We start from the raw sequence: 15,823 nt of genomic DNA, 5'->3' as shown, positions 1-15,823 counted from the left end.
TGATGTAATACTTGTTTAAGTGCTGCCTTGATACTTAGGGTTGTCACTCTCATCTCACCTCAAGGTTTTAGCTGATATGCCATAATTAACATCAGATTTTAATCATACCAAATAGGGAGCCATGCCAAAATGTTGTTTCCACTTTCTCCGAACTTATAATCAGCCAGCTCTTAGCAGTATACTTTCCATGTAAAGTCTTCACTTCTTCCCCCTCTTCAGACCAATCTTGGCTGGCTTTCAGAACTTGAAATTGCTGTTTTTAAAATGCATAGGCACTTGCAAAGCTTTGCTCCATCCTCAGAAACAAAACAGAAATTGCAGGAAAAATTCAACTGGCCTGGCAGCAGCTGTGAAGAGAAATTAGAGTTAACATTTCAGGTCCAGTGACCCTTCCTCACTAATCAGGCCATTGGACTTGAAACGTTAACTCTGATTTCTCTTCACAGATGCTACCAGACCTACTGAGTTTCTCCAGCAATTTCTGTTTTTGTTTCTGATTTATACAGCAAGCACAGTTCTTCTGGTTTACTCCATCCTCCCTATTCTACCTTCCTCTTGAACTTATCCTCTACTATTAACGCTGCTGTAAGTTATTTTCTTTTTTTTGTTCCCTGGAATGTTTTGCTCAGTCAGCTCCCCACCCCATATTCTTCAGCACCCTCCATCACCAATCTGTCTTTCTGCATCTGATCCCACCATCAAAAGTTTATTTTAAATTGATTTCCATTACAATGTCTTTTGCACTTCAGCCCACTCTTCTCTTGCTCATGATGTCTGTTGCCAATCCTAAAACGCCTTAAAACATTTGCAGAGTTAAGGGCAACTGTTCACCTTGTTATGTGTTAAATCCCTGGAGGACCATGGCACAGGAAGGCAGTGCAATGTGAAAGGTATTATGTTTCACTCACCTTTTTGGTGGTACATTTTTGTTCTGGTTCGGGTATTTTAGTTGACAAGACAGTTCTCCAACTTTACTAATAATAAACTGCAAGCTTAATTTGCCCCTTTAAGGCCAATATTTAAATCCTTAATTAAGGGGAATAATCAGACCAAGCAGTTACTGCAATTAGGGTACAGTTAGCTGCTTGGATATTTCAGGTTTCAGGCCAATGACTGTTGTTCCCTAAAACAATGACTGGACTAGGAGGAATGTGTGTCACAGGCACAAGAAGTCATCAAACGATGTGCATTTCCAGTACTTATTACTTTCTCACCTCGATACACAGCTTTGTAACATGCAAATCCTATTCCCAATTAAAGCCATTGTCAATGTTTTCTGTAGTGTTGCACTTGCAGATCTACAACCAATAGATGGTGCCATGGTACAGATAGCACAATCCTCCTATCATTTCAGTTACGTCCTCAAATGGGGATAATTCAATTTTTGGAAACAGCTAGAATCCCTCTACTCACCAGACATTATGATTACCCAATTCTGATTCCATGCCTGGCCAGCTTCCTTTCTTCTGTACATGTGGCCTAGTCAGGCTTATTCTCACATACCCAGCTTCTGACCATTCCTGATGAAGGACTTTTGCAAAAATGTTGACTGTCCTGCTTCTTGGATGCTGCCTGACCTGCTGTGCTTTCTCAGCACCAGACTCTCAATTCTGACCATTGGTGCCAATTCATGATCCTATCAAAACCACATTGACTGTGATAAGATGAATCTTGTACAAGCACTTGAAGTTATTATTGAAACATAGAAAACCAGAGGGGGAGGAGGAGGAGTAGGCCATTCAGCCTGAGTCTGCGCCACCATTCAACCTGATCATGGCTGTTCAAACTGGCTGGGTGGTGTAGGGCTATGGTTTTTGCTTCAAGTAAATGCATTAAATGTGAGAAGTCCCAGGTTCAAATTCTGGATGAACGCTTGAGTTTTATGGGAAGCACGGTGGCTCAGAGTTTGGCACTGCTGCCTCACAGTGCCAGGGACCCGGGTTTGATTCCCACCTCAGGTGACTGTGTGGAGTTTGCACATTCTCCCCGTGTCTGTGTGGGTTTCCTCCCACAATCCACACGTCAGGTGAATTGGCCATGCTAAAATTCCCATAGGGATAGATGCGTTAGTCAGGGATACATATAGGGGCAGGGGAATGGATCTGGGTGGGTTACTCTTTGGAGGGTCGTTGTGAACTTGTTGGGCTGAAGGGCCTGTTTCCATACTGTAGGAAATATGATCTAATCAAACTCTGTATCCTATATTCCCCTTTTTCCAATACTGTTTGATCCTTTTAGCCCTAAGAACTATATCTAACTCCTTTTTGAATGCAGTCAACATTTTGGCCTTAACTGCTTTCTGTGGTAGATAATTCCACAGGCTCACCAACTCACTGAACATTGCTCCTTACTCAGTCGCTGGGATGTGGATATTTCAGAATCTCCACACGAGGCATCCCGGTCCTCTCCGACTCGTACCAGGGTCCTCCCCATGTGGCGGGGGAGGTGGGGGGAATGAGGGAGTGGATATCGGGCACTCCACCACCCAGCTTGACCCTTTCTGTCCTATTCCAGGCTGTTACTCCTGGAATGGGACAAAGGGAGGGAGGGAGGGAGGGAAGGTTGCAGTGTGTGGCCCTGCTCTTAGTGTTGGTGTAGTGTTGATATTTCTTCTCATTAATTCTAAATGGCCTACCCAGAAAGTTTGGTTCTGGACTGCACAGTTATCAGGAATATCCATCCTGTCTTTACCATGTCTACTCTTGGGAGAGTTTTCTAGGTTTTATGAGAACCCCCTTCTTTTTTTTTAAATCTAGTGAATATAGTCCTAATTGATCTAATGATATCTTCATACTTCAGTTCTGCCATCCCAAGAATCACAATATAGTAAACTTCATTGCATGACCATAATATCCTTTCTCAGATAAGGAGACCAAAACTGAACACAACATATTATTGTTGAGAGTGTGGTATTTGAAAAGTACAGCAGGTCAGGCAGCATTCGAGGAGCAGGGGAATCGATGTTTCAGGCATAAGCTCTTCGTCAGGAATCTCCTCTCATCGGATGCTGTCTCACTGGTTTTCCAGCACCACACTCTTTGACTCTGATCTCCAGCATCTGCAATCCTCACTTTCTCCTGGTTGATTTCACTCCTATTATTACCAAGTCTATAAGCTGTTATAACCTGTCAGTCTCTTTTATTTTTTCATCCCTATCCTCCAAACTATACTTTTTTTTCCCTACTTACATTTATATTTGAGTGGGTGACATCTCAAAATTAATGTCAGTGAACTGATATTATAGTTATGGTGATAGAAAAACAGCATTTCTTCCAGATCATTGGGAAAAAAACCCCACAAAAAACCCGTTTTGATCTTGTATCATATTAAGATATGATCAGATATAATATTTCCGATCTTAGCAGCTTTTCACCAGTAACAGGTGACTGATTGGGAGTGATCTTAGTTCCGTTATGCTATCATAAACCCCCTGAACACTCATTATTTTGTAAAACTGCTCCAGAATGTATTGTGATTGCTGTTTCTGAGACCTCACTGTAATGTCCAGTAAGGGATCGAGAGCATGCACTCTTTTCCTGTTGTCTCTGTCAATATGTGAGTTTATTCTTTCACATAAAATAAATCTTGAGCTCATATTTCAACTTTTACAAAACAGAGAATAACTTTTCCCCTCTCTCAGAACCCTCGAAATTGCTGTATTTCCACAATCTGAGCAAAAGGTTTAATTCACCTAAATTTGTAAATGAAGATGCAGTAAGCCTAAAATGTGAATAGCGATTTGATTTACCAGTGCGACAGGTAGCTTACATGTCAACCCACACTTGATGTTTAAACTGTCTGAAAAATCTGAGCCTTCTTTTCTGGAAAAACTTGCCCTGCTCCCTTTCAAAACAAAACATTTCTCTCCCCAAAAATTCCAGGACTGACGAGCATGTAGTCAGGATAAGAAACAGTCAGGCTCGGCAGACTTGTAGTTGATATGTTACTGATGCATTATTTCCTTCAAGAAAAATCACTCAGTGATTCATTTAGTTTAAACCATTCAATTATCTACTTGCAAGTCATGTAACACGTTTACATTGTGGGTGTTAAAAAATATCTCAGATTTTATAGTGTACACATAGTGTTAACATCATCAAGTATCATTGTCCTATAGTGTATTGTCGAACAGAGATGGTGATTGTTATATCCAGATCCCATTCGAGGTCTCCCAACTTGCTTCAGTTTCAAACAGGATTTCCCAAACCATTCAGCTCCCAGGGTGAGAATGGACAGGCTCCCCTTCTTTATTCACCCATCCACTCAGTTGATCACAGTTAATTTAAAAATGGATGCCTTCCCTTCTTGATACCATTTTCCCTGATCCAAATGATCTTATTAGCGAGTTTTGAGAAGATTAGTAGCTCAGGTTGAGGTTCTGGATGTAGGTTTGCTCACTGAGCTGGAAGCCTTCATCCGGAGGCGCACTGAAGACGTTACCTAGAATGGTGACGAGATGTCTGAAAATGAACCTTCCAGCTCAGCAAGCAAACCTACATCCAGAATTTTATATTTTAAAAGGAGCCAATTTAACCAGGCTTTCTGCAGTTATCAAAGAGTGATTTTATTAATTACTAAACAGGAGAATTCATAGCGCAGTACAGATAACGCACAAAATAGAAATAAGATGTGAGTCCAAAAAGATAAAAGTTAAAAGAGGCAGATATGTGGGTCAATCTCTAAATTACTGGTGAAGAATGGACAGTTGAAGTTGTGATGATTGCAGAAGAGGTTAACGGTTATGTTAACATTGACAGTTGACCTATTGATTTCATGATCTTTCAATTTTCAGATTGTTTGATGTGCTGTGGTTTTGGTTCCTTTTGCCAGTGACAGACAGAGGCCTTTCGTGTTCCCGTTTCCTTTTTCCCTTATGCCTTTTGTCTGGCTATTAACCAACTGATTTATAATAATCAGAATGAGTCCCTTTGCAGGGATACAACCACCTGATGAAGGAGCAGCGCTCCGAAATTTAGTGCTTCCAAATAAACCTGTTGGACTATAACCTGGTGTCATGTGATTTTTAATTTTGTACACCCCAGTCCAACACTGGCATCTCCAAATCATCCCTTTGCAGGGAGTGATTTTGGGGATAGTTCTTTGACTGAGACCTCACAGCATGGTAACCTAGGCAGGCACAGACTAATATAATCAGTTCCAGTTGAGTTGAAACTGCCATTTAACCCCTATTTTTGTGTATTCTTCAAACAAAGAAACAAAATATGCGTCCAAAGCTTGGGACATAATCCACAGGGAGTGGCTTACTATTGAGCAGACGGTCATCAGCCCCTTATTATCTTTGTCGTGACAAGAGATCATAGTCCAATCTGTTCTTGGTTGCCTCTTAGAAGTGGTGGTGTTTGAATTTCCCTTTGATTCGTAAAAAAAATTCAGTGGGTCTCTCTCTACAGCCAGCCACTTCATTTAAGTCCTTAGCCAGTCTTGGCTGCATCAGCCCTCTTTTAAGTAACACATCTTGGGAGTCTGAAATAAAAACTTTCATAGTATTTGGCGTCCTGACCCATGATTGTGTATGCACAACTTGTCACGACCGTGGGTCAGAACTCCAAATCTTAGATTTAAAGTTCCAACCTAGATCTTAACTGGGGATGATAATATTTTCCTAAAATTTTAAAAACAGATATGAAGAAGTTACATTTTCAGATAACATATTTTGTGACAGCTATTTCAGAAAGTGGCTTGAGTTCCAAAGCCTGTTCAATTAAAGTAATTCCAGGCCATAAATTTACTTATAAAATACACAGAATTTGTATTAAATTGATTGTACCCACTGGATAAAAGTTGTCATGAACCTGAGTTGACTTTATTTCCAGAAATACTGTATGTATGGATTTTATAAACACTGTACTGTTGCAACAGTAAATGGTAATGCCTGCCAGCTTGAATTTTCCTGGTATATTCCTAGCAATGACAGTTCCAGCCTCTGCTACAGATTTGTGTGCAAGAGGGCAGATTGATCTGATCCAGCTGCCATTGTTTGCATACGTATGAGAGTAATCAACTGCGATTTCTTCAGTGTTAACAAAATGGCCTGCTTTGGTTGCCAGTTGCGTCAGTGGAACCTCAAATTAATGGCAATACAACTTTATATCACATTTACACATCAGAATTGAAAACAGGCACTCACTGTGAGATTCCAAAATGTTGCCAACTTTAGTTATCCAGAAGAAGAAAGTAACAGGAACATTGTTGACTTGGATAGCTCTATAGCAGTGGGTTGAGTTTAATGTGTATCTGGAAAGTGTGAATAGGCCAACATTCCTTTATTCTCTTGTAAAGAGAATGCTGATGGGCAGTGTACCATCTATTTTGTTTTGTAGTGCATGGGTAATCTGGTGTGTGGATCAGCTCTTTTGAGAAACACATTTTAGAATGACAAGGTAAAAATGTCCTGTTACTTTGGGGTTCTGACCTGTAGTCATAACAAGGTAGTGTATTTTAATATTTTCCTGAGTGGTTGTGTTTTAACTTTAAATTGTAAACATTTCTAGGTGATTACACTGACCTATAATTTAGTAAGACATTGCTAAGTGTTTGGCAATAAAGGTCTTTAAGAGGTTTGATAAAGTAGACGTAAAGAAAGATTTTCCACTTGTAGAATAACTCAAATCCAGGACTGTTAAACGGAAATAAATTCAATAATGAATTCAGGAAAAATGGCTTTACCTAGAGAAAATGGTTAAAATGGTTGAGCTAAATAACAGATTCTTTTAAAGGTAAGCTACACGAGGAAGCAAAGAAACAGTAGGAAACAAAACAAACAATGACTGAAGAAAAATGTCGGACTCAAAATGTTAACCATGTTTCTCTCTCCACAGATGCTGCCAGACTTACTGAGTTTCTCCAGCATTCTCGATGTTGGTTTCAGCTTTCCAGCATCTGTGCTATTTTGCTTTTAAGGGAAAATGTGGTATGTTGATAAGGTCAGACCAAGTAGAACGAGAGTTCGCTTTTGTGGATGATTTCAGTGAAGAGCTTGATTCTGTGCTGTAACCGTTAGGCAAAAATCAAATTGAATTCTGTCTTACAAAGCTGTTGATCAGAGGTAGCATCCATTAAATTCTCCACATTAAAGAAATATTAGACCTTTTCACTTCCATTTAGTAGATTGAAAGTCCCTAATCTTGGCTCCATTTAAGACATAAACTGGTAGAATGCAGTCAGACTATTTTCAACTTCGAACTAAAATAGTTCAAGATATAAGAAAGAATGAGAATTGAGACCCAGAAACTAATGTTATGTACATCCTCCTCTGAGTAAATTCTAACTGCTTGCTCTTTTCCTTGCCTCAGCTGTCACTAGGCCTTACTACGACTTTCTGACGTTGCGGCAAAAACATCCGATGATGCCCTCAACCATCCCCCAACAGCAGGTCTACATGCTGGCTGAGCCCAAACGCAAACCATCCAATTTTTGGCAGAACATTGGAAGACTGACACCATTCAAGAAGTGAAAGGACAGCTCATTGAACATAACTTAATGCCTTTCCAAGGGAGCACTTTAGCGACTGGTTGCAATCAGCATTGACTTCTGCTCTGTGCATGTGTGCACGCTCCAATTCAAACTATGTGTACTACTACATGACAGCAGTCTCCTCCCTGGAAGGAGATGAGATTTCCTCATTCAGTAACTTTTCTGCTGAGCGCACATCACCGTGATCTGACCAGCAAGAGTGCTAGCAGAAGAAGAGTTTCCTCCATGTATGCTCACATCAATAACTACAGTCAAGCTCAATGTTCTCACTGAATCCAAAAGAATCCACGTTTGTCCCATTCTGTTTCGAGTGGAAAGCATTGAGAGTTTTAAAAACCTATACAGGAAGGGTATTTTTTTTTTACTGAACAGTTTACTATATATGTAAGGCTGTGCAAGCATCAGGAAACAGAAAAAAACTCTGCAGTAAACAAGCAAGTTTCCAGAGATGTCTCTCTTGCAGCAGTTTGCCTTCTGTACTTTCACTGGAATGAAGCACTGTGTGCCTATATGCAAGGGATGCAAATTATTATTTAAAATTGTTGGTGTTGCTGGGCTACAGCCTGAGTTGGTGCCAGCAATGTAGAAACTGAAACAGCATCTACAATTGAACAGTGGGTCTACAATCGTTCCTTTCATTTCTGACACCCAGGATTTAACCCTAGACAGATGGACAGGGTGAACATCTCTTCCCTTTTCCATCTGAACAAAACCTGGTGATGCAGTGAAGTTGACACTGCACTCAGTTGGCACTGAAATAATGAGTGCGTTTGGTCCCCTCCTCGCATATTTACAGTATTACCTTGATCACAAGATAAATGATCAGGTTGAATTTAACCAGTTTATAAGAGGAGAGAGTAACACGCCAAATTGTTATGTGCTAATGTTTATAAGTGAATTGTGTAAATATTAACAAAATGATTTATTTATGTAGATTGAATTTATTGTACTTGTTCTTGCTGTCTGGCTTCTCCAAATTCTCTCCAGTACAAATGCCTTATTAAGGAATGCACTTACCCAATTGCTTGTTTGTTTTTTTAAACCCCCTGATGTGGAAGCAATTTTACTTCAGAATAATTAACATCTTTTTCCAAGAATAATGTAAAAGGGCTTTTTGAGAAACAGAATGACGTTAGTCATTTGATTGGTGGTGGATTGGGTGATGTCGTTCCACAATTTACTGTCCTGCATTCGAGTTAGATTTCCTGCAGATAAACTTTATTGAATGAATTATCAACTCAGATGTGGATGGTAAATGAATACAATGAAATGCACTTGAATCCATGTGGGCAGTGGAATTTGCAGTTAACCACAAGTCTGTATTCTAATGTTGCCATGTTTTTCAGTGAACATCACCCATTTGTGTCATAAAACCTGACATACTAAAGCCAGGAAGAGCACAACAAACTAAGGGAAATATTTTGCATTATCCCTTCCAATGTCAGTATTGTTCAACTGCATAAATTTGACAAAAACACACAATCTGTGTAGTCTGTAGCACATTTGCATATATGCAGATGAAATATCATGATATCCAAACGTGTTCTCATCAAAAGGGAAGGAAAGTTAAGGGAAACAAATCTTCACCTCCGCATTATAAATAGAAATTAAATTATTGACATCCTGATTAAACTTGTGTGCCCAATTGTAGTAACATCATCCTTATTCCATTTCAGCAAAGGGTTAATCCTGGGTTAGTCCCACTACCAGCAGTCTGGTCAACAGTTTCAAACTTGCGAACTTTGATTGTTCAAAGTTAAAGCTGAGAGGTCAACTTTTGCCCACTGCTGTTTTGGACCACACAACTTACTTTCTTTTCATTTGCAATTAAACAACTCAGTGAGAGCACTGCTGTTGGTAATATGACTTGGGTAATTAAAGAGGTTAGCTGGAGAATATGATCACCAATAACTAGTAACATCAGTAATACTACAAAAAACACAAATATAAATGCTAGCGTTGTTTTTCTATGGTTTTCTCTTAAAGGTAATTTAGTGATAAATCCCTCTCCCCTATATTGGTAGCAAAAATACTCCCAGATACATCTGACCACAGTCCAAACAATTCTGGAGTCTTGATTCTAATTCCCATCAAAAGGCAGATTGTCAACACAATGCAATCGCTGAAGTATTTCAGTCAACAGTAAAAGAAGGAAATAGGAGAAAGTGAGGACTGCAGATGCTGGAGAGTCAGAGTCGAAAAGTGTAGTGCTGGAAAATCACAGAAGTTCAAGCAGCATCAGGAAGGGCTTACGCCTGAAACATAGACTCTCCTGCTTCTTGGTTGCTGTATGACCTGCTGTGCTTTACCAGTGCCACACTTTTCAACAGTAAAATAAGGAAAGTTTGTTGGGCAATTATTTGATTCAAAACTTTTCACTCTTTTCTCTTGCATGTAGGCATAACAATATCTTTGACTGTGTTTTGTTTTAGATCAAATTAGAGGCTAATCCTTAGTGTCTCTGCTTTCCTCCAAATCTTCTCCACACGCTAACGATCCAGAAACAAAAATGGGAGTTAGCCTTTGATGCTGATTACTAGGGAATGTCTAGAACTTCTCAAAGCTGCAGCAGCCAGCCATGATTGTTCTATATATTCCCTCAGATCCAGCTATTTTGGATTGAACTCCAGGAGAATCCAAGGTTCTTCTTTATCCATTCAAGCCAACCGTGTTGATCTATGACACAGGAGATCTGATAGAGAATGGGAAATTATAAGGCATTTTGTAAGGTAAATAAAGGAAAAATAAATTTCCACTGGTCAGGGAGTATCAATGTTGTAAATTTACTATCACTTAAAAGATTGCAGAAGGTTTATGAAGAATGCTTTTACACAGCTGATGTGTTAGGACATAGGATGTCCTACTGGAAACAGCAGTGAAAGCAGAAATAAGCACAATTTTAAAAAGTGTGTGGACAAAAGTTTGAAAGGGAAGAAATGAAAGGGATTTGGGGAAAGTGCAGGGGAAGGGGACTGTGAAGAGTTTAATCAAAGAGCCAAAATAGATACTGAGAGCTTGATGGCCACCAACTGTGCTATAAAATTCAATGATATTGTGTATCAATGTCATTTGAATGATTGAGAAAGATGACAAAATACAAAACTTAGCCTCCACTTTGAACAGAAAGAAATTAATTTACAAGTCCTACATTCATAAAGGAGTTGCCCCCTTTAGACTTCCCTCCCTGCTTAATTTATTCAAGTTGAATAGGTTATGATCATTCAATCCTGCTCAAAAAAACTTATATTTATGGTTCAGCAGCTTTTTGTTCAGTTCACTCAGTTTGATTTCTATTCAATTTTTTAATTGTATCTCATGCTGTCAGTAGATGAGCTTCTCTCCTGCCATGTCTATGCTTCTGGCTATAAAGTCCAGCCTCAGGCCAAATTACCTCTAAATTTCAATGGATAGATTTTCAATTTGATACATTGTTATCAGACAAGATTGGCTGTGTATTACCAGAAACTGTCCAATTTTAATGCTCAGTGATTTATATGAAAAAGATCAGGCAGTTTGACAGATAGCTAATTCACACCAATTGTTTTACCCTCCCATTCAGATGGCAGACTGAAAAGATTTTTATAAAACAGTAAAGAAAGTCCAAATTCCAGAAATTTCAGATTTTTTAGATGCACAAAGTAAATATGAAAACACGGCAAAGTGTAATAAAGATTCCTGGCCGAAAAGCAATTGATTTCAGCAATTTTACACTGATGTGCAGAAGGCTCTGTTTATATAGTCTGAATCCTTTAACTCCTCCCTGATCCCCCACTAAATTAACATCCTATTCCATATCCATTTTTGGTTGGGAACAAAATTCAACTTTGAGCTGGGTGATAGCCGAGAATCCTTAATACTGCTTGAATAAATTAATTGTTTAAATAACATCACCACTGAACATGATCAGAATTCAGCTGAGTGTCCACGCTACAAATTTGAGACTTACCAAGATTTCATACAAATAAACTGCATGTTTGGCTAAGATCAAAGTCCACCTTCAGTATTTCACAGGATTATTTTGTACATCTACCGGCTCCTGGATCTGTATTTTTTCCAGAAAGGCCAGCACTAAAATTATGGCAAACTGCTAATTCTCACCACTGTACTAAGTTACTTCCTTCACTTAAGGGCTGCTTTACATTCCCTACACTAGCCACAGTTAACCAGAAAGTGCTGTTATTATGTTTGCTGACAACCGTTACACTGAAGAAAATTGCCTTCTTTCTCAGGAAGGAGTATCACTAAATGAAAGCCTTTAAAAGATTTACCATTCCAAAAAAAACCCTTAACCCTTCTGTGTTTCATTGAAAGATAGAGCAGTAAAACATGTTGTGAATAAGTTAAAGCAGTTTCTTCAGAATGAGTTGCTTAAAACCTTAGACAATTGATGTCATATTAAACTATTACATACTAAACTTTGTCCTGTTGGGAAGAATAGGAATGCTGTAGTTGTTAGCAAAACAAAACACATTTAGACATTTTTTTTGATGCATGACATTAATTTGCCTCTTGGCAACATTTTTGAACAGAAAATGCAATTGAAGTTAAAAATGCATTCAGATGTTCATTCCTTGATTCTTTAGATTACATTGGAAAATTCATTATATCATTTCAAATACATCATTTTAAACTAATATTACCAAAGTTTTGCATTTAACAACCATGATTCTTGGAAAAGAAAATTGATTTAATATTGTTTGGAAACAATGTGATTCCTGTATAGTCTTCTGATAGGTTGTGCACAATATAAATAAACTGTTAATGTATTTTTTAAATGCTGCAACTTTAGGGTAAAAAAAACACTTTTAATGAGATTAATTCCATGAAAAGCCAACCCACTAATCTTGATTAACCAATCTCACCTCAACATTTTAATGAAATGGGACTATTTGGCGCCGCCCTTTTGGCGTCGATCATTTGGCCCCACAGTTTTGGCTCCAAACTGTTTTGGCACTCATTACTTTGGCGCTGAGCTGTTTTGGCGCCAATACATATCGATAACCATCATGTGAAAATGTTGGTTTGTCTCTCTTGCTTAGAATGTTTTCAGCCATTTCTGGTATGGGCTGTACAAGAAAATAGAAAGAAAAGTACATTACAGCTTTCCATGTGAAGACAGAAGGGCTTAAGTATCATCAAGGCAGTAGATGATTATTAACAATTGTTAAATGAGAAAATGATTACAAAATGAGATTTGAATCTACAACGGGTCATTACAGCTTTGACTATCAATTCTTGCTAGTTGAGAAAATTACATCAGGTTGTCAGTCATCCTCTCTTCTTTAACAAAACAAGACTTTTTTTTTTGTTCTGAATTGGCGCCAAAACAGCTCAGCGCCAAAGTAATGAGCGCCAAAACAGTGGGGCCAAATGATCAGTGTCAAAAGGGTGGCGCCAAAAGTACCCAACTCACATTTTTAAGGCAACATCCTTTGTGCTTTGAATTTGCAGGAGACTCCACATGGCAGATAATATTAACCATCTTGCATCACTACTGACCAGGAAACTGTACCTCAGTATATAGAAACCTTTCATCTCAATTGATCAAAAGTCCTCCCGCACAAAAAAAAAATTATTTTTAAAATTGTACTTTTTTGATGACTAACTTTCACTGCCATGAGTTATGGTTCCACTCTGTATGGTGCGCCAAAACTCTTATTGCTATGTTAATTTTGCATTTCTGTCCCTATGCAAGGTTAAAAGCTTTTTTTAAAAGTCAGCTGTCATCTTCAACAGTGCACAATTTATTTTCCACCTTTCTATGGAAATCACCATGGGCCAAATCTTAACTTTGTTCAAGAAATAAAAAGTAGATGGTAGCGAGTCAGCATTTAATTTACATCTTTCCTAATACTTTATTGAATCACTGAGCAGGCACAAACTATCAGCCATTCTGTATTCTTTTACAAAGTCAGGATTTACCCCATTCTGTTTGTCCAGCAACATGGAACGTTTATTCCTCCCTCTGTTACCTACACATAAATCAGATTTTCACGTTGCAAGACAGCGATGTATTTCATAACTTACTTGCAGCAGTGGAATCTCATAGCTGTCTGTTATAAACAAGGTTGTGGAATTCCCTAAAGGCTACTTTTGATGCTGTGTGTAATATTGCTGACTCCTCAGTATTCCCAGTCCTTTACTGGTGTTTTCTCAAGTGTTGTTGGTCAAAGACTTTCCTGAAAGTGCAATGTATCTTACTGCCTTGTTATCCATTTGTGGTGAAAGAGCCTCAGTTCATATTTTTTTTAGCAGTGCTATCTGATTTGGTTTCCTGTATTTAAATGCCAGATTAAATCAGTGAACTTGGTTCAATAAAAAATAAGGTTGTGCTTAAACCAATTTTCAGTCAATGTACAAAAGGTAAAGCACTTTAAGTTGAACTGACCTACAATGACCAATGAATTACAGTAAATTTGCATTCAGTCTGTACACTGCATAAAATTTGGGCCCACTGTTGGCAAGAGACTGCTTCCTCTGTACAGCCTGCGGCACATCAGATGTTACGGGAGATGTGCCATGTCATCGCAACAATCAAGCAGCATTGTGCTGTTTTATATGTGGTATCTGTACATACATTTTGTGAAACAATGGAAAAATCAAGAGCACCATTTTCCAAAAGGCCCGTTGTAAGCAGTTGGTGCAGGTGACGACCTTTGGAGTCAGAAGATGCCAGTTTCTGTTCATACACATGGGATAACCTCCTTTTCTTTTGTCCGTGGCTGTGGAATAACTTGTCAGAGTTATAAAGTTTTAACAGTATTTTTGAAATCAGTGGTGTAGCTTTCAAATTACTAGAATACTAATGTGTTCAGTTCATATTGTGCCACCAAGATTGGTTGCAATGTTTTGTATATACAATGCTATATGATTTGTCAACCAATTTCATAACTTTTATGTTCCAGGAGGAATTGATTATAGGTATTCAGTTTTTATTTCTTTCATTTCTGTGCTAGATACTTGTGATAAGCAAGTAGAATTTGCTGAAAAAAATACATGACAGTGTTTGTATAAATTTTCTCTTTGTACATGGATGTTTGTTTACATAAGCACTTCAAGCACGATATGGGGAATAAATGTTTCATTGTGTCAAAGTTCTACTTGGTGCCTGAATCAGTACATTATATTGCTTGTTCCAAAGTTGTCTGAAAACTACCCTTGCAATTCACATCAAAATGCTTACCTTCAACATACCTTGTGAAAACCACAGGTGATTCTGTTTGCAAATAGAGACTTCTCATGTAAAATCTGACTTCATGGCATCAAGTAACTAATCACCTGGACAGTCAGGGATATTTGGCAACCAAAGATGCTACCTGCCATCAACTTGCAAGTTGTGTGTGACCTTATCTAAAACATAGTGCAGGTATGTGCATACATTCCAGGATCAGTCAGTATTCATATATACTTAGTAATCCCAAGGTAAGGGGATCCTCATTGGCCTGGAACCTGTGGATGACTGGTTTAGCACATAGAACAGTACAGCACAGGAATGGGCCCTTCAGCCCAAGGTATTGTGCCAAACATGATGGCAAATTAAACTACCAGCCCTTACTCCATATCTCTCCATTCTTTGCATATTCATGTGCTTATCTAAAAGCCCCTTAAACACCCCTATCGTATCTGCCTCCACCACCATCCCTGACTGGTTTCTGGATGATAAATGTATTCTCTCAAGAGGTGACCCCAGTGAGAAATCCATGCAAGGAAAGCCTGAAAGGAGATATAATAATAGTCCAAATTCTTCAAGTATAACTTGATGGGTCATAGTCTGCTCGGCTGTGCACATTTTGACCATTCCAGGCTGGAGTTTGCTCTTGCTGAAAAGTGCCAAGACTGGGGTAAGAGGTATCAAAGAATGGCATTCAGACCAATAATGTTGAAGTCAGAATCTCAGTCATAGAGTTCTTCAAAATGGTCTCCCCAATGAGTACTGGCTTTGATGGGACCATAAGACATAGAGCAGAAATAGACCTTTCAGCCCATTGAGTGTGCTCTGTCATTCAATGGGACAATGGGATCATGGCTAAAGTGAAGTGTGGAGAGAACAGTATTTATGCAATAGTGGGGAGGTAGTGTTGGAGTGCTGGGGGCGGGGTGGGGAGAGAGAGGCTGCTGATAGTTTAGATTAAGTGAGAATGGCAGAACAATGGTGTGTCTAACTCCTAGATTACAGTGGTGGGGAAGTGGAGAGAAGGTGACAGCAAAACTAAAAGAAAGGGAAGGAATGGGTTCACAATTTGGAGGTGTTGAGCTCAATATTGAGCCCAGAAGGTTGTAAACTGCCTAGTTTGAAAATAAGATGTTGTTCCTCCAGTTTGTGTTGTGA

At 38.8% G+C, this 15,823-nt stretch overlaps 1 protein-coding gene across 12 annotated transcripts in view; it reads left to right on the top strand.

Annotated features, from left to right (window-relative positions):
• The window catches only part of LOC140479074 (rho guanine nucleotide exchange factor 4-like), a 474,075-nt gene extending 459,486 nt beyond the window's left edge, over positions 1-14,589 (top strand). For all 12 annotated transcript variants that reach the window (XM_072572907.1, XM_072572906.1, XM_072572909.1 and 9 more), the window contains one exon: positions 7,314-14,589. In XM_072572907.1, coding sequence (XP_072429008.1) covers positions 7,314-7,474 — 161 coding nt within the window. In that variant the 3' untranslated portion in view covers positions 7,475-14,589. The remainder of the gene's footprint in view (positions 1-7,313) is intronic.
• The last annotated feature ends 1,234 nt before the right edge of the window (positions 14,590-15,823 follow it).

This window comes from Chiloscyllium punctatum, chromosome 6, assembly GCF_047496795.1.
Source record: "Chiloscyllium punctatum isolate Juve2018m chromosome 6, sChiPun1.3, whole genome shotgun sequence".
Taxonomy (NCBI): Eukaryota; Metazoa; Chordata; class Chondrichthyes; order Orectolobiformes; family Hemiscylliidae; genus Chiloscyllium; species Chiloscyllium punctatum.
This window is presented reverse-complemented; position numbering and strand designations above follow the sequence as displayed.